A 25,673-nucleotide genomic window follows, 5' to 3' on the forward strand; every position below is an offset into this window, starting at 1 on the left:
TTAACTGTTCGGAAACCTCTTTTATTAAAAAAGATTTTAAATATTAATGCTATTTTCAATACAGGTGTGATAACACTCAATAAAGCATAGTGTACTTGATATAAATTTCGGAATGTAACAGTCCATCTAGTTCCTGCCCCGCTCCAGTCTCCACCACATACCCCAGTAGCAAAACGTACACACCTGTTTAAAAAATGAAGAAGCTTTTGGGCATTGGGTGAGCAGAGTGGAGTGGGGCAAGGAAAGTGCTCTTTCCTGAATTATTCATGCTTTTGGCTTTAACTTCAGTTAGTAACATCAATTCTAAGAGAACTGAGACAAACTCTTCTATGTTCCGCAAAGGGAGGGAGAAAAAAGCCTGCCATTCGCAAGCAGCTATGGCCAAAACCAGCGCAGAGTACACGGGTCGGGAAATTAGGGATTTAAAAAAAATTGGAGTAAAGTGCACATTTACTGTCAAAAATATATTGTTTTGATCCTAAGAAAATTAAAAGAATTTTATCTAATGGACTAGATTGCTGACCTTTTAATACATTTGGTTTTCATCGAACATACAATCACCATCGGACATAAAAAGACTAGTTTGCTTTAAAAAAAAAAAACAAAAACAAAATCCTTGGAGTTATCTACAGGAATCTTGTGGACGCAATTCAAGGATAACATTCTGCAGCTCTTTGGATATTGAATGATGTCCTCGGATCAGTCCACAAAAGAGACAGGGAACTGTTAATGCACTGATACAAGTGGGCGTTTCTCCCATTTTCTCTCTCCTCCCCCCACCCCACTCCTTTCTCTAAATGCCTGTGCTTTCCAGTTCTCCTTCTTCTACCCCTATGGCATGAGACCTGGAAATCATGAAGAGTTTCTCCTTGTTTGTAAACTGCCTCTGCACCGGCTGAGGTTGCTCGGCCGTAAGTGGCTCCTGGCTGGCACCCTCCGGGGAGCTCTGCTCCGCACCCGGAACAGGGGCGGCCACAGAGTCTCGCGTTTGACTGGCAACTGCGTCCAAGACCGACTCGGAGGAGGTGCCGGCCTCCCGCAGGGGTGTGTAGCCCTTATTGCTGCTGGATGGGTCATCCGACTGGGAGCTCCCCGAGTCCCGCCTGGTGGGGGGCGAGCCCTCCAGCCGCAGGGGTGGCGAGGGGGAGGCGGCTTTGGCCAGAGGGCTGGAGTCCGGGTCCGCACTCCCCGGGGAGGGCGGGGGCTCGGGGGACGGCGGCACCCGGTAGTCCGGGAGCCCGCTGGTGCTGCGGCGCCGCAAGGCCGCGTACCTGCCGGTCCTGGGCAGGCGGCCGCCCTGCCCCCTGGCGGCGCGCGCCGCTACCGCGCCCTCGGGCTCCTCTAGCTCCTGGCTCGCCCCGCGCATGCTGCCCTCTGCTCCGCGGAGGTTGGTCAGGCTCAGGTCGACCTCGCCCCTCGGGATCTCCAGGGAGCCGCGTTCCCCCGGAGGCCTCTGCCAGCTGCAGCTCGCGCCCTCCGCGTCCCCGTCCCTATCGCGGTCCCCTTGCAAGGGCAGCAGCGCGAAGGCGCTCAGCGAGGAGTCCACGAGGGAGCTGGCGGTGCTCTGGCGCCCCCAGCTCTCGGGTGGGCTGCAGGGCGCCGGACTGCTGCAGCTGCTAGCGGCGGCGGCGGCGGTGGCAGCGGCGGCCCGGCGACGGCCGGCCACGCCCGAGCGCTCGCGGTAGACGCTGTACACGGCCTCGGCCAGGCTCGCGGGCTCCCGCGGACAGCGCGGGGAAGAGGCCAGGTCCGGCGGGGACGCGGCGCCCCGGGGGCGGCCGCCGCTCAGGGCCGCGGGGTGAGGCGGCCACGAGCCCTTGGCCAGCATCGCCGCGGCTCCGAAGGCGTCTCCGGCGCCACCGCAGCTCCCCGGCTTCAGTTCCAGGCCCCGCGACTGCACGTAGCTGAGGAAGCCGTTGAGCGGGATGGCCCCGGGGGGCGCCGCGGGGGGGGCCGACGACGACGAGGAGGCGGCTGCGGCCGCAGCGGCGGCCGCGGCGGCCGCCAGGTCTTTGGCGCGGAGGCTGTGCACGTCGATGACTGTGGAGTAGAGGTCCCGCAAGTTGATGATTTTGGTCTTCTTGTCCCGGTTCTCGTGGAGGACAGCGTTCGCGCAGATGAAGAGGAAGATGCCGATGCCCATGATGAGGGGCCCGAAGACCTTGAGCTTGTCAGAGTGCAGGTAGCCAGAGAAGATGTGGAAGAAGAAGCCCACCGACGTGGAGGAGGAGGAAGGGGAGGCGACTCGCGCAGGAGGCGTGCTCCTGGGCGCGCCCGCGGAACTGGAGTTGACACCCCCTGGAGCCCTAGGGTGGCTCCTGGACCGGTTTTTGCTGCCACTGCCGCTGCTGTTGGCGGTGGTCGGGACGCGGTGGCTGCTGCCCGCAGGCGGCAGCTGCTTACCCCCCTCCCGATTGGCCCCCGTGGCCTTGGGCCAGTAGCCCACCACCGCCATGGCTATGCCCACCAGCAGCACCAGGATCCCGCAGAGGGCGATGAGCCCCGAGATGGAGCACAGCTTCAGCTTGCCTTTCACCACCACCACATCGTTCTTGCGCCTCTTTTTGGCTTTCCGCTTGCGCTTGGGGATCTGACTTGGGGGGCGGAGTGGATCCTGCTTTCTGGCGGAAATCCTCAGCAGGCCGCCGGTGGCGATCATGGCGAACTCGTGGATTGCAGGACTAGCCTCTGGGATGGAGGCTTGCTCAGGGAGGGCGCCAACTGCCCACTAGCTGCTCAGCCACCTCCTCCTGCTGCAAAGCAGAGGAAGACAGTCAGAGGGTGTCAGCTTGGCTGCAGTGGCATCTCACGCTGCAGCTGCCCTACTCCCAGATCCCACTCCATGTGTGCCCCCAACCCCAGGGCCTTTATCCACTAACTGAAACGAAGGCCGTGTACAGAGGCTGGGGCCAGGTAGACATTAGGGAAGGGACCTATTAGTTGCAGCAACTAATAGGTGGTTATAAAACATTGCAGTAACTAGTATGTGGTGATAAAACCATCTGAAAGTATGCCTCCTTCTCCCCGCTCCCCACCCATCTCCCCCACACACTCCATGGGTAATATGAGGGTTTGAAATGAACAGTGGAGTTCCAACCATTAGTAAAACCTAAATGTAGGGACAAAAGCAAAGTAGTGGTTAAGGACTTTCCTAGCAAGATTCTTTCCCTTAATCCTTCTGGAATTGGAAGATATTTCAAGGGAACTACCACAGGAGTTTCAAGTCTATCTAAACTGGGGAATCTGTCAATGTGTGGCCCAAAGTCACTAAAACAGTCAGGAAAGTTACTACTGTATAAAGACAAAGGAATTTATTTCACTGGATGAAATTAAAGGTAATATAATGGCTGGCAGGCGGTTTATTTACTTCAGATAATTAACAGAGAGTTCATCACTGGGGAAGCAGCAGAGATATTGCAGTACTCTGACAATAAATCCCTTCACAAAGTTGTCTCCCACCTATGCCTGTTCCTACAGCTAAGTGCAAGCAGATCCCTTGCACAGCCTTCTCGCCTCTCGGCAACATCTGGACAGCTTCTTGGGGTGGAATATTTAGTTTTAGGTAACTGCTTATGTAACTGAGCTCTTCCTTCTGGCCTTCTTTCCTCCCTCAGAGGAACTCCCTTAAAGGTATCATGTGCCAGATTTCATCAGGGAATTTGAAAAGTCCCCTAGAATCTCCAAGAGAAAGATCTTTTTTCTCATATGGGAAAATTACAATTAAAAAAAACTAACACTCTGCCAGAATAGCTTTCTGACCCCTTATTAAGGTGCCAAGAGCATGCTACAGAATTCCAGTATTCAAATGAGGAGGCAATTAACTAGGTAAAGCAGCCTACATAATATGTGATTTGTAGAATGACATTTCCCCCAAGCCAAAGCTGTTTTGTTGTTGTTGTTGTTGTTTGTTTGTTTTTTGCTTTCCCCCCCCCCCTTATCCCTTTCTCATGAGGTCATTTTTAGGAAGGGAGGGTGGCAACAATCAATGGATTACTCTTAGGAAGTTTATTTAGTTGTTTGTAATAAAGCCTGGGTAGGTAAATTCACAAATGCATATTGGTGGTTATTCGGCAACCTCTAAAAATTATAGTCTTGCTGTATCTCCAGAGTAAAACATTTTCTGTCCCATTAGTTGTTTTCTCTCCTATGAGATGCTAAAATTAAGGACATTGTATGAAATGAAAGACTTAAATATCACTCTCAAGCCTTTTGCTATTCTATCCTTTGTCAGATAATTCATGTTTTAGAATAAATTCCCCCTTGAAAATGTGTGGTAGGTAGAATTTTGCTTTTAATTGGTGATTGGGTGAAAGGCTTTGGCCCTTGAGTTCCTCCATTATATCAATATAGGCAGGATCTTTTCTCCATCAGTGGGAATGCAAATGGTAATCAGCTCTTTACAATGTTTGCAAATCAATCTCTCTTTGGGACTTAGTTGGGTTTCAGTAAAGAGAAGCACCAGGTAGATAAGAGAGGGGTCAGTATAGAGAATACATCTATAAACCTTTAAGCTGCACCAGTAAGTACAGATTGAAAAAAAAATATATTGTCTATCTCTCATCCCAAATAAATAGGCACATTTATTATGTGGTTGTAATATAGAGACTGTTGTTATAAGTGATCCTTGGAATCCAGCATCTTAAATAATCTGGAGATCCGTGGTTATGTTAAGAAGGCTTTAAGGACCGGACATTTTTTTGGAAGCGAACTCAGACTCAGCTGGCAGGGTGGCTCTCCCACCGAAGAAAGGCTACACGTTTTGTTGGGCATTGATCAGGTGCACCAGGAGCCTGGATGTATTGGGGGAGGGGGAAACTCACTTGGATTTCTCCTCAGCAAAGCAGCTTTGGCTCCGGTAGAATGTAAGGAATGGATTTCAACAGTCCTTTACCGCACATCTTTAAAATGAGTTTAATAGCTAGTAATTAACTCCCTCGTTTATTATTCCTTCAGCTCTGTTGAAGGCTGTACTCCCTTTTAATGTGTCACCATCTGACACGAAATGCAAAGGTCAGATGCCACGGGAGACCCACCTTTGAGGTTTTCCTTTATACCTAATGCAAGAAAACAAACTTAGCAGTCAAGCTTGGCTGCCCTCTCAGTTTACTGCCTGGAGCTGGTCTTACCGTGGTTAAAGAATGGAGGATGGGGGAAGCAAAGGAGGGAGGTCTAAAAATACAACTGCTTCCAAGAGAGACATTCAAGTTCTCCGCTCATGATGGATTAAGCCCCACTCTGAGGCTCGGAGGCTCCGAGCCCACAGGCTGGCAGCGCTGTGCTGTGCTCGGCACCCAACCCAGGTCCTCGACCCCCCGTCCCTCACTGGCAGGGCGGCGACCCCCTGGCCCCTGGCTTTGGTCTGCTTATTGATGTTGGCTGGAGTCACATGAGTGCAGCAGCTGGGAGTCCGCCTCTGGAAAGAAGACAGGCAGCAGCGAAGTGAGAGCAATCTGGAACTAGCTTTTTCTGGACAGCGCATCCCGTGTAGCCAGCCCAGGAAAAAGCCTCTCCCCGAACACTAGCCCGGGGCGCGGGGGTTCGGAGACCCGAGGGGCGGGGAGGGGCCCCCAGGGTCTGGGGACTGGCAGAATTGCTCAAAATGGCAGCACTCTCCGCACACAACATCGCTCACTTACCCAGGGAGACCGAGGGAGGTCGGGGCCGGCGAACGGGCTCTCGGGCGACACAAAGGAACCATGGAGAAACTTTTTCAGCCCGAGCCGACGGCGGAGCGCAGGGACAGCGCCCCCGGGCCCTGCATCCGAGCGCGGCTCAGCAGCCCCGCAGGGGAGAGCGCCCTCCCCAGACTCGCAGCCCCCTCCGGCGCTGTGGCGGGAGCCATTTCCAAGAGTTTCCAAGACGTGTCAGGTCCTCTGCATCCCGCATCCCGCCTCGGAGCCCTCCTCTCGGCCGCTCATTCTCCCGCTCGCTGCGTCCCCTCGCGCGACGCTCCCGGGCGTGTCCCCGAGGCGGCGCCGCCGGCCCTCGCGCCTCTTTTGTGTGGCTGCTGCGCGCCGGGCTCCGCCGGGTGGAGTTGAGCCCGCGGCGGCGGCTCGGGGCGGCCGGACTGGCGGCTGTTGCTAAGAGACCGGAGCCATCACACAGGGAAATTGCGGCAGGGTGGCGGTCGGGGCCCGCCCGGCTCGGCGGCTTGGGGGGGCGCCCCCGCCCCCCGTCCTGCCCCCTCCCCCAGCGCCCCCCCCCACGCCGCCGGCCTTCCCCGCTCCCCCGCGTCCTCAGCCGCCCGCCGCCCGCCGCCCGCCGCCCTTCCCTTCGGAAGCGCCGCTTCCCTGGGAGGAGGAGGCGCGAGGGGAGGCGGCGGAGGCAGCCGACGCGGGGCGCTGGGGCCGCGGGGCAGGGGGCGCGGGGCGCCTCCTCGGCCTCGGCTCTTCCCGCCCCGGGGCGCCCCGAGACCGCCGCCTGCCTCCGCGGGCAGCTTTGTTCTTCTTTCTTCCAACTACCTGTCTGAGCCGCGGGCCCCAGAGGCCCCAAAGAGAGGCCTGGAGGGTCTCCCCAGCAGCATCCGAGGGGCGCTCTCGGGGAGCGAGGGGCCAGAGTCCGCGTTCCCTCCGTGTCTGCCTCCCTCCCCTCGTGTCTCGGTCTTTTGTTGCCTCTACTCCTCGGCACGGCACAGCCTGGGTTGTTTTCCCCCTCCCGCTTGGGAGTTTGCAGTGTGGATGCTCGGCGAGCACAGTAAGTTGTCCCCCAACGAACTCGGGCCCCGGCGGAGTGGAGCCGCCCCCGCCGAGCCGGGCGCACCGCGGGACGGGTGGAAGGAGCTGTCAGATGTGCTCGCGCTTCAGCCCCGCCGGGCTTTGTGACCAGCCTGACCTGGACCCGGCAGCTGGGGTCCTCGGAGATCAGAATGGGCTCCTGGGCTCTTCCTTAGGCAGCCCCTCCTGCTCCTCCCGGTGCGATAATCAGCAACCGTTAAAAGGAAAACTATAATTCTCCAGGAATCAGGGTTAGAATCAAAGAGGGGAGGTGGGGGTAGGGAGGATGTCCAAACTCCCTACGTCATTTAAAAAAGAGAGAAAGGGAGAGAGAGAGAGAGAGAGAGAGAGAGAGAGAGAGAGAGAGAGAGAGAGAGAGATTGAGATTCTGTTTCCTAGCTCATCCCTGTCCTCTGAACTGTAAAGTAAAAATGACAGGGAAAAGATAATTTCAAAGTGGAATTTCCCCAAAGATTATTGAGAAAGTGAGAAAGATTTCAATTATCTGTTGAAATGAGGCAGCCAGGATTCAGGAAGAAAGGAACAGAAGAGCAGATGAAGCAAGTGCTGTCTGAAATTTTGGATCCAGACAAAATTGGGTGGGTGTTATATATTCTGAGTTTTGCTGCTCAGGGGTCCACAAAACCCACAGAGGAGGGCTCTGCTGCCCACAGCTCCTGTTACAAGATTGTTCCCCACATACACAGCATTCACTTGTGCTTAAACCTAGAGCAGACACGTTTCAAAAAGAACAATAAAGACAAAAAATTTACAAGTTCAATGATATAAATGTGAACAGTGATCTAAGAGATGGGGATAGAGACGGTGGGGGACAGGAGGGAACGAAGCAGAAGTGTTTTCTAAAAGGGAACCCTGCATTCACCTGTTGGAAAGGTGGCCTCTGTCACCCTTTTCAAGCAAATAATGAATCTGAATGATGATCAGGGTGTCCGGAACCCACCGCCTTCCCCCTGCTTATTCCTGCTCAGATTCAGGCTATTAGAAAACAAACCGTAATGAAGGGAAAGTTTTAAATCCCACATTGGGTTGTTTCTTTTTAGAGAAATCACTGCGAAGGAGAAATAATAAGATCTAGTTGTCGTTTTCTAAAGCCTTTTTGGCTCTGAACCTCCAGATCTCTTGAATACCAATAATAATCTGGCATTTTGTACAAAGATTGGGCCTACAGTCTCATTTCATTGCACAGCTAGCTGCCAGAGTCTATGGGTGGCAGTTCCTATCCTCTGTTTGCTGGGCTGTACAAACAGGAATAATACTGCAGAATTTCATTAGGATTTTAGGTGGATTAAACTGCTAATAGTTTCAAGTTTCTGTGTAAATTATAGCCATCATTTGCACATTTAAAACTCATTTGAGGGATTTGGAGAGAAAAGAATTCTTTTCTAGACAAAGGGCCTTGGGACATAGCTAGTTTTTTCTTATGTTGATGATTGCAACAAAATTTATGGCTTATGACTCAAAGGCTTCCTTCCAAATTGGGCTTTTTGGAACTTTGAACTGTTTTATTTAACCTGAGTGTTATCACGTTCAGTAATTTTCTTTGTTTTCAGCTCATGGTATTAGAGGAAATCAAACAGATCACATCTGTTTCCAGTGGAGTCCTTTATCCCCTCTGTAAACACAGAATCAACATACATTCCCAGGGGCTTTCAAGTTATGTAGAGTTACTTTTAAAGGAACAAGGATACTCTTGGCCCTTCTGCAGTTATTTTCCTTTTAATTTCACTGGCCCTTTCAGTTTGGATGATTTCCGAGAGTGTGGGACCGCACTTTCACCATGCTGAGGACTGAAGGGCTATGGCTACCTAATCTTAATCATCCACTAGTGCCTCCAGATTTTGGAGCTCAGCACAACCTTCTGACCTTGTAGCAGGGAGTGTAATGAAGGCCCTGGGAAAAAAAGAGAAGAGGATAAAGATTAGCTTAGTTTAGTTGGATTAAATTCTGACCTGCAACCTTTCATTGGCTCTTTCTTAAAAAGAATCCTTATATAATTTATTCAGTCTCATAATTTATTCACATCTCATTTACTTCCCTGATCATTTCACCAACCTCGCCTGGTGTGCTTGACTCACCTGCCTGTGCTCCCAGGGCTGTGTAGGGGAAGACAGTGGCCTGCCATGGGCGCACACAGGACCTTCTTGGTCTCCAGGAGTGTGCCAGAGAAGGAGAGTCTGCTTATACCAACAGCTCAGCAACTCCTGCCTCTGCACACACCTTTCTCTCACAGATAGTACAGGCTGCAGAAATAAGTAGTTTAGTGTTGTGAGTTCTGGAGCCAGTTTATCTCCTCCACTAACTAAATTACTTAATCTTGTCTGCCTCAGTTTCCCCATCTGTAATGGGGATAATGACACTGATAGCCTATTCATAGCATTGTAGTAAAGATTAAAAGAGTGTAGTCAGTGTATGCTAATGCTTAGCACATAGTAAGCACTCATTACACTTAGCTATCACTTTATTGGTCCTAACATCTCCCAGCTTGATACCCTCACTCTCCTGTTCCATTCCTATTTTCTGGGATCCACATGGAACTGTATCTGTACTTATTATCTCTGAAGTAGGGTTACAGGATCAGCTGTTGTGATTGAACTACCCCTACGCACATGACATAGGTCCAGTGTCACTCCAGAAAGCTTGCTCCATATGAGAATGAAAACGCTTTCTCCGTTGCAACTTTGCTCATTTTGCAATTAACCCGGACCCTTTAATTTCAATGTGCTCAAGAACTCAGATTTCAAACTCATGGCACACTGTAGTCAAATTAGAAATTTGCAAAAACACAACCAAGAGACATTCTTCAGACCAGAAGTTGGAAGATTTCGTAGAAAGGACCTTCGAGGCTTTCTATGACATCTCTACATAAGAAGACAGAAACGGTCAACCCCAGGTCAAAAACAGGATACAAAATCACTCCTCTTCATTCTTTCTTTACCCTTTTCATACCTCTGCCAATAAAAATCAAAATGACAGAAAAGCATGCCAAAATAAAACAATAGGCATACAACTAGAGTCACTAGATTTAGCAAAGAAAACTATTGCATGGGATATACTTCCACTAAAAACTATTTGTTGTTTACCTAAAATTCGGATTTAACTAGGCATCTTATATATTATTTGCAACCCCACCACAGTGTACCTGATAGCCTTTCAATTTTCTCATGGAACTTGCAAAGGAAAAAAGGGCCTGATAAGGAAGAAAACATGAAATGCAACATTAAGTTTATTTTGGAAGAGAATAAGCAGAAAAAGAAAACACAAGCAAAGCCTGGATGGAACAACAGAACTTCAAAGCCTGAGGATAGTGTTTCCAAGCCGGACTGGGCTTAGCCCTGGGGTTTCTCACAGTTAGAGGTTGCATGGTTTGTGTTTCTAGCTCTTTCCTATGGAACACTGCCATGCTAGAGGGACAGGCAGTTGCTCCTGCGTCCAGTCCCCAGGGTCCCACAAATGAATTTCTGAAGAGAGAGAGCTCAACTCACTTTCAAGAACTTCAGCTTTGAAACCAAGGGTAAACTTATGCTAGTGTTAAGGTCAAGATCAAGTCCATTTCTTGTATTTCTGAGAGGAATCAAAGTTCAAGCCCAAACACCTCCACCACAGAAACAGTGGAAAAAAGAAATGGTGCAAGATCTAAATAGCCGCCCTTAGAACACATCAGACAGGTTCTGCTGCCTCCATTCCAGGTCAATAGCATGTAGCAATGACAGTTTCCATCTCTGTCTTCAGCCCCATTCATTTGTCTTTCTCAGTGAGAGATCTGCCAGGGATAGTTGTCTCTAGTAAGTGGGGTTCATTTTTATACATTCAGTTTTCCCCAATAGCCTGAATTTTCTACCATTTTTCATGTACATCATCAAAGCTGGATTCTGTGCGATTCTTGCGAAATAATTGAGGTCTGAGATGAGAAACTAGAGTTTGTTGGCAGGCCTGAAAGCAGATCAAAGCTGAGCTTGGAAAAAACTTTGCTGGGAGGGCTCCATCAGTGGAACAGCCAAGATGAGACCCGCAGCTAAATGTGCCCTGTGTTCCCAAAACATATCCTAAACGTCCACACTAATGTCGTTCATATCATTTTGTATAATCTACAAGTGCTATGGAGAGATAACTTGTCCTACTGAGAGCTAATTGCTCACATGTCTGATCTGCTTTCAAAATTAATTGTGATGTGAGCTGCTGTGTGTACACCACAGGAAAAAGGAAACACGCAGATAAAGAACTAGTTTTCAAAAGTAAAGACAGAAACCTAATAATTCCAAGTAGCAATTTCAGGATTGCTACTTCGGTGGCGGAGCTCTGATTCATCCAGTAAGGATTTTCTTAAGCACCTCTGTGTACCACACTCTATGATTCCTGCGTCATTCACTCAACAAATATTTACTGAGTATCTACTGTGTTATCGTTATCGTTCTAGGCACTAGGGATAGAGTAGTGGTGATCTGTGCAAACACAGTCACTCTCAGTGGTGGGGGTGTGAGATAAAAAACAAATAAACAAGTGAGAAAATTTCAAATCTTGGTGAGTGGTATGAAGAAATTAAAAGAGGTTGCTGTGACTGGTTACATGGGCAGCAAGAGAGAACAATTTAGATAGGGAATTCAGGGAAGGCTTCTCCAAGGAGTGTCATTCCACTGAGAACTGAAAGCTGAAAAGGAGTTGATCATTTGAAAGTATTCCTGGGGAAAAAATAATAAAGGACACAGTGTTATTAGCATATAATCTAATTAGATTCATCAGTACATCTTAGGAAAAAAAGAAGAAAAAGATCATTGAGGGAGAAAATTAGTTAGGGAATACTTCATGAGTCTGGATCCCCCAGCTTGACCTGGCATGGATTTGGGTGAGTGGAGGGAAGGGGGAGAATGGGGCATAACCTCTTTGATTGGTGTACGGGGCCACATAAGGTGGCAGGGAAGACATGATGGCCTAGGTAGCAGGCAGCTAAGTGTGCCATTGACAGAGATGGTAAGAAACGTAGAGTGGGAAGGGACCTTAAGGTACTTAAAGCTCAAATTATAATCCAAGAACCAGCAGCATCAGTGCCACCTGGGAGGTGGTTAGCAGTATAGAATCTTGGGGTCCATTGCAAAGCTGATGATTCCAAATCTTCATTTTCACAATATGCTCAGGTGATTTGCATGCACATTAAACCTCAAGACCCACTGATGTAGTCTAATCTTCTCATTTTAGGGATAGGGTAACAGAATTTAAATGATCCCCATCTTTACCATCCTAGGCTTGTGGAGCTGTGTGTGTGTGTGTGAGAGAGAATATTTTGCTTTTAAATGTGTGTTTGAAATAGTGAACCTGGAGGTCTGTGACACCTGTGGCTAAATATATGTTTCTTACATAGGGCAGCAGCATGTGTTTTTTTAGCTCAAGTAGAAGAGGAAAGTTAAAATTTGGTGGCTTTTTTCAGATCTATGCATCTGTTTAGGAAACAGGCGTGGTGAATTTGGGGCCTTAATTCAGCTTTCCGGGAGATCAAATTTACTCTGCTTTGGGATTACTCTTTGGGGTTAGGCCATTTGTACCTGAGTAATTAAGCCCCTTCCAGTCATATGACCTTAAGCAGGTTACTTAAGTCTCTGCATATGGTTGTATTGCCTATGAGGGTGACTTATAACTCTTTTTCAGGGTAGTTGTGAGGAAGAAATGAGATCATCAGTGGCAGTGACAGCATCAGTTATTTGTGGAGAAGGGACAATCTGGTCCCGCCTCATCTCCACTGTCCCTACAGGGCCCCGCCAAGTGACTAGATGGAAGAAGAAGATGAGTACTGGCTGGGTACATATCACTGTCCCTAAGCCTATTCCATGCAGAAATCATGGAGCTGCCACTGTAGATGTTGCTTGGGGTATAGGCAATGAGGCCTGTAAAGTATTATTTAGATATGAATGGTTGTGTGATGATGATGGTGAAGAGTTACAGAGTGGCCATTCCCTGTTGGGCACTATGCTGGGTACTGGCGATGCAGTCGAGGTCAAGCACTATCTATGAAGTTTGGGTCAGATCTGAAAGATACATAATGGTTCCCCAGAATGCTTTGTAGTTCTGAATGAGTCCCAGCCAAGCGGCAGTGGCTTCCTGGTCTCCACTCTCTCACCTCCGTATCTTCTGAGCCTTACCCTCCGAGAGCAGTTGCATTTTGCAGTAGGCTTAGGTTTCCTTAAATCTCACACCCATGCCATTGGAGTATCCTGTGAGTCCCACCGTTTAGGAATCGGGGGTGGGCCTCTAGTATCCCCACAGTGTTTGGAAATCTCCACCACTGAGTTATTAAACATGTGACTTAATGTGTAAGGGACCAAAGGGTCACACTGTGACATGAAATTTCACATTTGAAGTAGTGCCAACAGTTCTTTTTGCACACACCTTTCGGATGACCCCATGGCAACATCTGTAAGACATTTATATTCTTTAGGGGTGTAAATACAGAGTCATAGCGAAAGTGAAAACTGCCTCTCCCAAATTATCATCACACAGCATATATATATCTAATATATAAAATGAGTAAATCAAAATTGATGGCATGCTTTTATCCAGTGAAACTCTTCTGATCTTATCCCAACCATAAAAGATATGTTAAATGATTAAAATGCTCTAAAGTAGTAAGTAGTATGTGTGTATACACACACACACACGTGTATATTCTCGGAAGGAAAAATGCACACAACATTTTTCACACTAAATTTAGTCCTGAATTTCTATAAAATCTTACAACCTGAGCTGGCTTCTTTACACTAAAGAAGATAAACTTACAATCTGAGCTGGCTTCTTTACACTAAAGAAGATTAAAGTATCAATGCATCGGAAAAACATCACAAATATTTCTTTTCTAGTGAGAAAGATGCCAACATCACTTCTTGACAGGCAAAGCGAAGTGATTACATAGCTCTCTACAGAGGCACAATAATGATATGGTGTATTGGAAAATGATATGCAGAAAAATCAGAGAGAATATTTCAACATATTTCTGAATTTCATTATTTTCCAAAGCCATGGCCCACAAAGATCAGGGCTTGATTGTTGAAAAATTTACAGAGAGAGGGAGAGAGAGAGGTATTTACAGCCCGTTGTGTAAGAGCTTAATATATTCACCTTACAGAGAGGCTGTGTCACAGATTTCCTCCAGATTCCTCCCAATCACTTATAGCTTCTGACTTTTGATGACATTAATATTAATGCAATGATAGAAAGATTATACTTTCTGGAAATTTGATACTAATCAGTGTTACAGCTCCACTTTTTTCAGGGCAGTGAAGGGTTTAAGAAAATGTTTTTTCCATTTACAGAGAGAAATATATATATATGATCAAGACTAAGAATCCACAACCCAAGGGAGGAGAATGAGAAAAGATCATAATTTATAGCAGTTACCTCAAGAGCTTACTCATCAGAACACATATCTGTTTGATGGCTTATTCTAGAAATGTGGGAACTCAGAGAATTTCTGCAGCTTTCATTTTGTAAGCAGTAAAGGAATTGCCCTGCAGCCTGTCACAGCGGAAGGTGAGGTGAGGAATCCCGGCTGGACTGGGGTCGGGGGCCATGCTGCTCACCTCTGAGGAAGTTACAAGACTGCAGGATTTCATCAATGGAGCTGGTGCTCTGATTTTCTGTTCCTGTCTCTACTGGCCCGTGGAGATAACAAAATGTCAGCTAGTATCTGTCTCTAAGCAAGACAGGTTCTAAACCATGTCAAAGCACTGAACCTTTTCCCTGGGTGATCTCTTCACCTCACAGGTGAGGGGGAGACTTGAAATGTCCCAAATAGGACATTTAAATAAATATTTAAAGGATGCAGAAAGTCAAACTAGATAATTTCATTCCTTCTTTGCTTTTTCAACCATGAAAATCTCAAGGGCATATTGCATAACCTGTTGGACCCAATACATATTAATGCACTATTTAAATGATGCATAATGTTGAATAGTTGGTATCAAATGATATGGTTTAAAAAAGTACTAGACGGCTTTTAAGATTCCTTCCTGTTCTCCGAGCCCTCATATTCTCACTTACAGCTGTGGAAACTAGGGATAGGTCCTTTAGGTAATGCTCATTAGCCCACTTTTTCTGCTTCTCTTGTGCAACCAGAAACATTGGCTTATACAAAACATGGTAAAATTACAATGTCCCACAACACACAGAAGCTACTGGTTTGGGTTTGTACTTTGTCCCCAGTTGGAGTAGCGATTCGCATATCTCTTCAGGAGGTGGGACATTTGGAAATCTCAGAGTGCTTCTTGGAATGTTATGACATATCAAACTTAAAATAAACTCACATATGATTTTGATTGAATCTATCACAAACCATCTGACATTCGATTCTTACATAGAAATATAGTACACATCAAACATGCAAGGAATACTTATAGAAGAAAACCTTAAAGCTATAAACCTTTGTCTGATAACATTATTTTTCCTGAAAATTGGAAAAGAACACACTCATTCTATTTGAGCCATGGGACAGCTTGACCTAGTTATGGAAAACCGGTATTTCTCAAAGAATATAATTTTAAAAAACATGGTCTTAGCTATTGAATGGTTAGGTACTAAGAATCTCTGTCTTTGGCCATTATTTTTGTTTGCCACTTAACATATTGACCTTTGCAATCACACTGCAAACACCTACCTGCTTTCTTTCTAGCTTCTTTCAGCAACATGGCTTTTCAGGTTTATTTGGCTCATTAACTACCTTGTTTCTCTAGACAATACCCCAGAGGTATTAGTTGGCATTTTTTTCCCAGCTGAATGTCATTTGGTTTTTCCTAGTGCATTTTCTTCATCCTAGGAAAACAAACCCTTTGCTATCATTTCTCTATCCCTACGGTGTCTATGACACCTTCTTCGTTTTGTCTCACCATTTGTTAGGGTACTGTTTACTCCCTTCTCCTGATCATTAGTGAACCTGCAGAAGCTCAGGATCACAGGGGGAATTAATCTTCTAGTTATCTGTATTCAAGATCTCATTATCCACAGAGGGACAAGTACCTAGGGGCCTGTATTGTTTCAAGGCAGAGAAAGAGGTTAACCCACTTTGAGTCTATTTTTTGAAGAAATATTTTATGAAACATTTCTCTACCTAAGCCAGGTGATATGCTTACATGTAGTTCAAACACTTCTATTGTATTTCTGTCTTCAGCATTTTATTATTAGTGTTCATTCAATAGATTATCTAACTTTTTCAACACAGTATCTCTGTGTGAGGCTGATCATGACGGACGAGTTGTTTGCAAAACTCTCTAGGAGGCTTTGGACGCTGTTCTTCCTGAAGCCCTCACTCTTGGTAGGATTCTCAGGCAGAATGGTTATCAACCCTGTGCCTCTGGAGGAAGCACTTCTTCCCATGTGAGACCCTGTTCTTCATCTACACAGCCTCTCTGGATGTTTCTTTTCTTCTTCTAGCAGGCCAAGGAACTCTGCTAGCTTTCTACTTGTGATAGACCCCCTCCATGCACTCTCCCCTGTGGGCATTTTCCTGGCTAGGCTACCATTTTTCTCATATCCTCCAACTAAATGCAGCAACATTTTTTAGAGTTTTGCTGTCAATCTCATGAGCCAGTAGCCTGCATAATGTAAATAATACACCTGAGGAATTACAGGGATTACAAGATCTTACAAACTGATGAGGTTGTAAATAGAAGTTGCATTGGCTTTATTGCAGTTAACTTTATTTCTGAGAGTGTGGCTCGCCAATTCTTCCCTCGTGTCCTACAATTAGCAAAGACTACATAGATCTTTGTCATAGATCTTCCCAGTACTATGTGCTTGAAGAGCTGGACAAAACCTTAGTTGCATGCTAGTCTAAAAAAATGTAGGTGATTTGTATCTCAGAGACATTCTAGGTTGAAAAGATGGCCATGGCCCCTAGAACCTAGAATTCCACCATTTCTCATTCTCATTCACTAACTACTGCCACTGCTTCACAACTCTTCACCTATTTTAAGATTTCAGGTAAATTCTTCCTTTATTCAGCTAGAAAGTAAGCTCAACAAGAGCAGCTACATCATCTCGTTCCCTGCTGCATCCTTAACACCAAAGAAAGTGACTGGCCAGTTATCTATTGCACTCCTTCCATGTACTGGACAGTGAATAGATTGGTGGGCAAAAGGGAGTATCCAAAAATACATTAAAATTATTAGACAGCATCCTGTTAATCAAGGAGCCTATATAAGCAAGAAGAACTAGAAGGAGGTTCTCTAACTGTTGAATAAATACAGAAAAATGCCTTATTTCCAAATAGAAAACCAATATTGTAAACATGTCAATTATTCCTTTTGTTTAATGCAATTCCAATCAATATCTGATTGGATTTGTCTTTTTAACTTATCAACATTATTCTAGGGATCTACTCAAGAGACATGTAAACAAATTTTCACATAAATATTCAATGTTATGAATATTGTAAGTGAATATTCATAACAGCATTATTCATGGTAGCTTAAAAAGTAGAACCAACTCAAATACCCATCAACTAGTGAATGAATCATCAAATGTGACATATCCATGCAATGGAATGTTACTCAACAATAAAAAGAAATGGATTATGATTACTTGCCACAACATGGATGATTTCAAAAGCATTATGCTCAGTGAAATAAACCAGTCACAAAAAACTACATATTGGAATGTATCAATCCGTTTGTAGTAAAAGTCTAGAAAAGGCAAATCTAGAGAGACAGAACTAGATTAGTACTTGCCCGGGGGTTGGGATGGGATTGAGGAGTGACTGCAAGTGTGCACAAAGGGTTCTTCTCCATTTTTTTTTTTTTTTTTTGGTGGGAGGAGTGATGAAAATGTTCTAAAATGAAACCATGATGATGGTTACACAAGTCTTTAAATATACCAAAGTCCATTGAATTGTATACTTCAAACTGATGAATTTTATGCTATGTAAATCATGTCTCAACAAAGTAAAATAGAATATTTTAAAGTTTATGTGTAAGAATAGAGAGGTATGAGGAGCCAAGGTACTTTTAGAGAAAAAAAAAAGTAGTGATGGGATACTAATTATTACCTTTGGGAAAAGTCTTAGAAGGAGAATTTCTGGATTAAAGGTGTACACAAAATGAATAATAACAGTAATTGAATAAAATAACAATCCATGAGTCCACATTGATAGAGTTAGGGTAGGTTCCTGGCCAACAGATAAAACGGATTCTCCGTAACCAGCAGAGGTGCTCAAAGTTAAAACAGAACCAGGCAGCCATGGCTGGATGAGCGGGTGGTGTCATATAGTCAGTGTTCTCAGAAAAGTGTTGCAAAAGTGTTGCAGGACCTCCCTTTGTATGATCAAGCCAAACCAGTTTCTGGTGGTGCCTAGAAAAACTGTGGCCAGAAACAGCCTCTCCCCACCACCCAGCCAAAGAACTGACAGAGACTTCTAGTTTGGGGCTTGGAAGCCACCCAATCCGATTTGAACAAGTTTAAATCCTTCATTTGCATAAGTGGACCTGATTGAGAATTGGGGTGAGAAACATTCCCTGTTTAAGCCAGACTTTCCCTTTGTTCTTAGGAGAGCACATTTTCACTTATATTGAAAGCTGTGCCTCCCCAGTGTGCAGATGTTTTTTAAGAAAATACAACTGTCTGTCTTCCACAGTCTTTTTTTTTCCCAGTAATAATGAACAAACCAATCTAGACAAAAAAACTCACAGCTTAAACAAATAACCCAAAATGAATCAGTTTAAAAACAAAATAAGACTATAAAATGTTTAGAACATGGGAAAAAAATCTGTGGGACATGGGGTTTGATGAGGAGTTCTTTAACATGACACCAAAAGCACAATCCATAAATGAAAAAAATAATCGTTAAGTTGAGCCTTATCAAAATTTAAAATATTTGCCTTGCAGGAGACTCTGTTAAAAGAATCAAAAGATAAGTTATAGACAGTGAGAAAATATTTGTAAACCACATATCTGACTCTTATTTAGAATATACAAAGAGATGTTAAAACTCAACAGTAAAAGAAAAAAAATCTGATAGGAAAATGTGCCATAAAATGAACATTTTATCAAAGAGGGTTTATGGATGACACATAAGTCTATAAAAAGATGTTCAACATCACTAGCCATTAGGAAAATGCAAATTAAGATGTTGACAAGCTATTTCTATACTCCCATTAGAACAGCAAAAGAGAAAACTGAGGTTCATGGAAGTTAAATAATTTACCCAAGGTCACAGCTAACAAATTGGTAGAGTCAGAATTTGAACGTAAGCAGCCAAACTCTAGAGAACACACTGTTAACAACTGAAGTATATTCCCTGTTTCCTATAAAAATAATTAGACATGCAAAAATTTACATACATTGATGTCCATCATTACTTTCTTAAAAATGGTGAAAACTAGAAACACTTCAATTTTGAAAAGTAGAGAATTGGTTAGATCATATATAAGCGATCCATCTCTATCCATCTGTTGTATGAAAAAATCTGCATCCATTAAAAACAATGCTGTAGAGTTAAGGTCAGCAAACTTTTTCTGCAAAACAGACAGTAACTGTTTTAGGCTTTGCCCACCCTACGGTCTCTATCAGAATATTCAACTCTGACACTGTAGTGCAAAAGCAGCCATGGACAATGTGTAAGAATGAGTGATGTGTGGGTGTGTTTCAATACGTTTATTTGCAAAAACAGGCAATGGGATGGCTTTGCCTTTTAGGTCATAGTTTTCTGATCTCTTCTGTAGAGTAACTGCGTATAATGTTGACATGAAATGTTCATGATTTACTAAGGGAAAAAGAACATTAGAATTAAAAAAATGTATAACTCAAATGTAAATGATTTTGGAAATTGGAAACTGATAGGTGTGTGCAACAGATACTGCTGTTTGGCTACCTAAAAGTTGCTGCTAAACCTTTCCTTGTCTTCTACTCTAGAGGCTGGGAAGCCAGATATCCACATTATCCCGCATGACATCACTGAGCTCTGTGGCCCAGTTCTGACTGCATGTTGGAAGCAGAAGTCTGCAAGGGATGGCTTCTGAGAAAGCTTTTATTTATTTAAATTTAAATAAAAGGATACCTTCTAGCCTGGGAATAAATTCCAGCTTGCTTAGAATAATACAGCATAGAAAAGAACCTCAGTTCCTGATGCATCCCTGAGCCAGTGTCTCAATCCTGCCCTACCGATTTCCAATTCCTTATTATGTGAGAAGCAACCCTCCCTTCTTTGATTAGGTCATTATTGGTAGGTTTTTTGTTGGTAACTTGCGTCCAAAGGCATTCCTTAACTCAAACAAAATAGAAGGGAAATTCCACATTCACAGTGTTGCCTCAGACGAGCTCTGGCTTCTCAGAACTTCAGTTTTCTATTTGCTGGAGCTCAGAATCAAAGAGACAGTAAAGAAACCCATTTAAAAATTGCATGGCACGTATTTCTTGTGTGATGGGACTTCATGGATAATATTTTTATTTTTATTTATTTATTTATTTTTTCTTTTGAGACAGAGTCTTGCTCTGTCTCCCAGGCTGGAGTGCAGTGGCGCAGTCTCGGCTCACTGCAAGCTCTGCCTTCCACGTTCATGGCATTCTACTGCCTCAGCCTCCCGGGTAGCTGGGACTACAGGCGCCGGCCACCACGCCCCACTAATATTTGTATTTTTAGTAGAGACAGGGTTTCACCATGTTAGCCAGGATGGTCTCTATCTCCTGACCTCATGATCTGCCTGTCTCGGCCTCCCAAAGTGCTGGGATTAAAGGCATGAGCCACCGTGCCCGGCCCATGGGTAATATTTTTAAAATTTCTTTTCTTTGTGTATTTTTCTTTTATTGTCAAACATTATTAAAGAGACCATAGATACGTTTTGTAATTATAATAAAAAAGAAAATATTACTAAGAACAGTGAGAACTCTTAAGCTAACCACAAGATAATAAATATATAACTACAAAATATAAAATACCAAAGCCATTTACAAATAAAGAAATGGAGCCACATGAAACTTTGCAGTTTAGCCAAAGTCATTTAAGGATTCTGAAGCTGGAGAGGAAGCAAGGCTTACTTACCCCGTGGCTAGAACTTACTTTTGAAAACTCCATTTTTGTCCATTCCCTCTTATCACTACTTGCTTGCAAGTTAGGAAACAGATTAGAACAAAAGCATTATTTGTCGTCAGTGGTCAATGTTCATTGCTTACCAGAGGCTCGGGATTAGAAGATTCTCAGAACCAGTTAGCTCCTGATACAATCAGGCCTTGATATGGTTTGGATTTGTGTCCCCAACCCAAATCTCACGTCGAATTGGAGGAGGGGCTTGGTGGGAGGTGATTGGATCATGGGGGCGGATTTCCCTCTTGCTGTTCTCATGATAGTGACTGAGTTCTCAAAGATCTTATGGCTTAAAAGTTGTGTGGCCCTTCCCTGTTCACTCTTTCTCCCTCTCTCCTGCTGCCATGTGAAGAAGGTGCCTGCTTTCGCTTCGCTTTCTGCCATGATTGTAAGTTTCCTAAGGCCTCCCAGTCACGCTTCCTGTCAAGCCTGCAGAGCTGTGAGTCAATTAAATCTCTTTTCTATATAAATAACCCAGTCTCAGGTAGTTCTTTATAGTAGTGTAAGAACGGACTAATACAGGCCTGAAAAAGTTACCATCTAAAAGCCACTTGAATTATTTCTGGGAATAGACTGAGGTACTTTCTGTTCTAAAATTCTTGACTTTTGTTACCCAGCCGAACGAGGGCCTGCTTGCCCAGTGCAGTAAGGCCAAACATGCACACTGAGTTTATGCAGTGGGAGAAAAGAGGGTGTTTTATTTGCAGAGTGCCAAGGAAGGAGAATACAGCAGCAGCTCACACTGAAGACTGAAACTCCCCAGTGGCTTGCAGGTAAGGCTTTTTAACAGAAGGGGTAAATTTCAGGAAAACAGAAGTTATAGGCAAAATCATAAATGAATATATGGAGGTTATACATTGGTTTGGCCTAAAAAGGCAGAATATCTTGAAGTGGGGGCTTACAGGTCATACACAGATTCAAAGATTTTCTGATTTGCAATTGGTTAAAGAAGGGAAGCTTTGTCGTAAAGACTTGGAATCAGCAGAAAAGAATATGAGATCAGGCTCGTGGTTGTGACTTCCTCCACGCCCCTCAGAAAGAAACTTCAAACAACGCATGGCAGTCAGAGTTCAGTCCTTAGCACCCCCTCATCTGAGGTCTCTGTGCCAGTGGGTCCATTTGGTGGGAGTCTGCATTTCTGAAAAACAACTCAGGGACATACATTACGACCTTATCTTTACTTTCTACAGGGAACCAATATCTCATGATTCTAGCTTCCTTGGCTATCATTTTAAGCTACTGTTACCTTCTTGCTTATCAAGTTGCTCATTTACTTCTCAGGAATATCTAGGTGCCTGGACTTTCCCTTGAAGGAACTCAAGATTTTCCTTTGAAAGCAGGGGTCCCTGCTTCATCTCAGTTTCATGATAAAAGAATCGAAGATAACAAATATACACCACGAATATAACCTCAGTACCAAGCTTAGCATGAAGTGGGGATTCAAAAATAATAATTAACAGTGTCATCTACTAAAACAAAAGTTTTCGAAACAATTATGGATTCATCCATAATTCCAGTATATCTTTTTTTTTTTTAAAAAAGTATTTTATAGTCCTGTTCTATGGAGTTCTTTTCATAGCTTAGTTTTCTTCAAATCATTATTATTTCTCCTTCCTGTTTTCTTCAGTTTCAGTGCCAGTTAAAAGAAGTTGTACTCTAGCTAGTTTTATTTTTTAAGTAGATGCAGAGCTGAATTTTTGCCTCAGGATATATTTTCCAAATTCTTCTCCACCTCCTCAGTTTCCATCTCTTGTTAAAAGCACCTCCATCAACCCTCACTTAGACACTGCCTACTTGGGGGTTTGTCTTACCTTTGCATTGATTGCATGATTCCTGAGGACAAGGATTCTGAGCTCTCTCAGAGGGCAAAGTACCTTGAGTTTGTTGCTTGTCTTAGGCAACATTTTAAAGTAGGAGAATATAGAGCTTTCCTCTAAGGTCTGCAGCCTTCCAGGTTTTACCCCATAATTCTAAAACAAGAATAGTAAAAAGCCCACCTCTCATCCACTTGGGTCTGGTGTCATCTAGGTAATTGGATCAATTAATGACATTAAGAGGAATCTTCTGGAAGCTGCTCCTAGAAGACTTGCCAAGCTCTCCCACAGACAATGGCCTCTGCCTTCTCTCTCTGTTTTCTAACCCCCAAGTGACTCAAGGGATCTGAATTTCAGAGTGAGTAGCGGTGGGGTCAGGCTGGTGGGGAACCTATTTGAAATGTTTACACAAGCTTCCTGCCCAATGGGTCAAAATAGCCATTTGAATTTTTTGGCAAAAAAAATTTCTGTATGCCTAAAAGATGCCAGATGGAGAAGGAAGTGGTGTGTTTAGTCACAGGAGGGATACTGCATGGATAATAGGTTCTCTACACGCTTTTTGTCAACGTCAACATCAGCTTGTCAGTTTGTTAGGACAATCTTACATAAGAATAATTCTCAGCATTCATCAACTGCTGAGACCTTCCCAAACCTAATTTTATTCTCAAGACAAACCTGTCAATGAGGTTTTATTAATTGTTTCCATCATACACATGGAGAAATTGAGGCAGAAGTTTAGAGAGAAAAACATGGTCAGAGCGGTAAGGGAATTAGCCCAGGGGACAGTCTCTATAGTTCTTCGCTCTGAATTTGTTACAGAAATACTATTTATAAATCATTTGAAATGGTGATAGCACCGAGCCCACCAATTCAATCCAGAAACAGCCTCTATGTTGCAACTCCGTTTATTTTTCACTGGCCAGAGGTAGTGCTGAGGTAGCAATTGTAAAGGTGAGAAGTCACAACTTCTATTACGGATCTCTAGGGATACCTACTGAAGACTTGCCTGAGAGCTTATCCTCCCACCATTGTTGAGAAGTGCTCTCTCCTTCCTGGCTGTGAGCCACTTCCCAGAGGAGTTCCTGCTTCTCTGTTTAGAAATCACAGAGTGGGCGTGGGCGTGCCATGTTTCTTGAGTTGCCTAAGACCCGAAAGGTTATTTTTAAAAATGTAAATATACACCCAAACTCATTGAAATAATGGTAATGGGAAGATCGGGCTGAAGACCGTGATTGAGAAATGCACGTTACCATGGTAATAACAGGGTGGGCAAGGCTAACTCTGGCCCTTACACATTTATTTTAAACCAGTAGTTTTCAAATGGTAGCGTGCATCGGCATACCCTGGAGGGCTTGTTAAGATACAAGTTACCAGACCCACCCCCAGACTTTCTAATTTAGTAGATCTGGAGTGGGCCTTATAATTTGCATTTCTAACCAGTTCCCAGGTCTAGCCCTAGGGCCAAATCCATGTTTTCACCTGTTTTTGTAAGGTCTGCAAGTTAATAATAGTTTTTACAGATGAACCTTTGCAAATTATTCCATGATAGGCAACACTAACTTTGAACCCCAATTAAGCAAAATTCTGTCCCCTCTCACAATTACCTTCTTTTCATTAGTAGACTTGCATTACACAAAAATTGTACCCAGTATTATAGTTTGAATTTCATCAATGAAAACTTATTGGAATTTCGTTTGTCTCCCTTGTTATATAATAAATACCCAGATAAGATGCTCAGTTTTGTTTTTTGGCTCACAAAGCCTAAAGTATTCATTCTCTAGACCTTTAAAGAAAAAAATTGCAGACCCCTGGCCTAGCTGATGCTGCTGATCTGGGGATGACTTTGAGAAGCACGTAAACCATTTGCTAAGCTATGTGTAGTAAACCCTCCTTCCACTGATTTAATACAATTCCATGGGCCCAACTGTCCTGGATTATCACACAATGCGGAGAGAGAGGCACCACCCCTCAACCTACATTCTTCCCCTCCAGGGAGCCAAGCTGCGGAGTCTAAAAACATGAGGAGGTGCCTCAGTGTAGAGAAAGGAGATTCCCAAAACTCTAGTGGGCACGGTTGTAAGGGAAGTAACATTTGTTCTGGGTGTTGTCCCACCTCTCATTCTAAGCTGTTCCCATCCCAGATGCTGGGGACTCTGGGGATTCTCTGACTCTGCAATGTCCCCAACTCCTGCTCTGCAGACAGACCTGCCCCATTGCATCTGCAGCTAGCTCTGCAATCATGCCCCAAGTAAATGCTGGGTAAGTAATCTGACTATAATCTTTAGAATTTATAAGTCTGTGATTTATATCAAATATTCGTGGTGTATATGACAGCTTCCTTTGTCATATGATATAGAAATGTCTGTTACAGTATTATATAGAAATTAGTGCACTGAAAAAAAAAAGGTTACTTTTCTAAAAACCTTGACTATTTTTGTCCCCACTCTTTAATTCTGCTGTCATTAGGAGATTCTCAATATTAAAAAGTGCTCAAAACAAGGTATTCTGTTGTAGCTTGTCTTGAAGAAGTACCACCTGTCTTCTGCCTACTAATGAAAACTGGACTTTTCTGAGGAAAGCTCTGTCATCTGGAATCTTCTGACCAGTGGATGAGCCAGCTCAGGGCCTCTTCTCTGCATCTTCTTTGGGCTCGGATTGTGGGAAGCCCTGGGGAAAGCAGAATGATCTAACAACAGGATAAAGATTGCTTTTGTTATCATGTCCCATGGCTAAAAATTACCCACTGCTTTTCCTTCTGAAACTGGGACCCTCAACTTGGAATCTCTGGTTATTAATAAAGTCCTGAGAGAGAGCAATAGAGTGTTGGTTAGGACCTCAAGCATCAGCAGACCTAAATCTGAGTTGTCACTTTATCGCTAACCGTGAGAGCTTGGGCACAATGCTTGCCATCTCTTCACACCATCCGCTCACATGTGCAATGGTGTAAAAATCACAACTACTCAGAGGTAGTTGTAAGGATGAAAATAGATGATGTGCAAAGTCCATAGAACAGTATGTGGCATGCAGCTTAGTGAGGGCTCCACAAATTGTAGGTTTGGTATTATTTTGCATAAG

At 44.4% G+C, this 25,673-nt stretch overlaps 2 protein-coding genes across 16 annotated transcripts; one reads left to right on the plus strand and one right to left on the minus strand.

Annotated features, from left to right (window-relative positions):
- On the minus strand, positions 1-5,777 carry LOC105478847 (transmembrane protein 200C). Of its 2 annotated transcripts, none has more exons than XM_024791936.2 (2): positions 5,637-5,777; positions 1-5,413 (listed from the first exon to the last, which is right to left on the minus strand). In XM_024791936.2, exon 2 carries the CDS (start codon positions 2,657-2,659, stop codon positions 794-796), a length of 1,866 nt encoding a protein of 621 aa, XP_024647704.2. In that variant the 5' UTR covers positions 2,660-5,413; positions 5,637-5,777; the 3' UTR covers positions 1-793. The 2 variants fall into 2 exon arrangements, with proteins under 2 accessions (XP_024647704.2, XP_011734844.2); XM_011736542.3 differs by having other exon boundaries at positions 1-2,753; positions 5,637-5,775.
- Positions 5,585-25,410, plus strand: LOC139360066 (serine/arginine repetitive matrix protein 1-like). Of its 14 annotated transcripts, XR_011617080.1 has the most exons (7): positions 6,838-6,964; positions 7,236-12,521; positions 14,030-21,223; positions 21,492-21,557; positions 22,813-22,956; positions 24,740-24,857; positions 25,113-25,410. XR_011617080.1 is itself a non-coding variant. In XM_071085625.1 (6 exons), the coding sequence occupies exon 1, from the start codon at positions 5,600-5,602 to the stop codon at positions 6,467-6,469; it is 870 nt and encodes a 289-aa protein (XP_070941726.1). In that variant the 5' UTR covers positions 5,585-5,599; the 3' UTR covers positions 6,470-6,693; positions 14,030-21,223; positions 21,492-21,557; positions 22,813-22,956; positions 24,740-24,857; positions 25,113-25,410. The 14 variants fall into 14 exon arrangements, 11 of the variants coding, with proteins under 11 accessions (XP_070941726.1, XP_070941729.1, XP_070941727.1 ...); XM_071085625.1 differs by lacking the exons at positions 6,838-6,964; positions 7,236-12,521 and adding an exon at positions 5,585-6,693; XM_071085628.1 differs by lacking the exons at positions 6,838-6,964; positions 7,236-12,521 and adding an exon at positions 5,585-6,693 and having other exon boundaries at positions 14,030-14,251.
- Positions 25,411-25,673: the final 263 nt, after the last annotated feature.

This window comes from Macaca nemestrina, chromosome 19 (genome assembly GCF_043159975.1).
Source record: "Macaca nemestrina isolate mMacNem1 chromosome 19, mMacNem.hap1, whole genome shotgun sequence".
NCBI lineage: Eukaryota > Metazoa > Chordata > Mammalia > Primates > Cercopithecidae > Macaca > Macaca nemestrina.

Excerpts from the sequence above, each read along its gene's own strand:
- LOC105478847 (XM_024791936.2), bottom strand. The coding sequence starts at position 2,659 with ATGATCGCCACCGGCGGCCTGCTGAGGATTTCCGCCAGAAAGCAGGAT.
- LOC139360066 (XM_071085625.1), top strand. The coding sequence starts at position 5,600 with ATGGCAGCACTCTCCGCACACAACATCGCTCACTTACCCAGGGAGACC.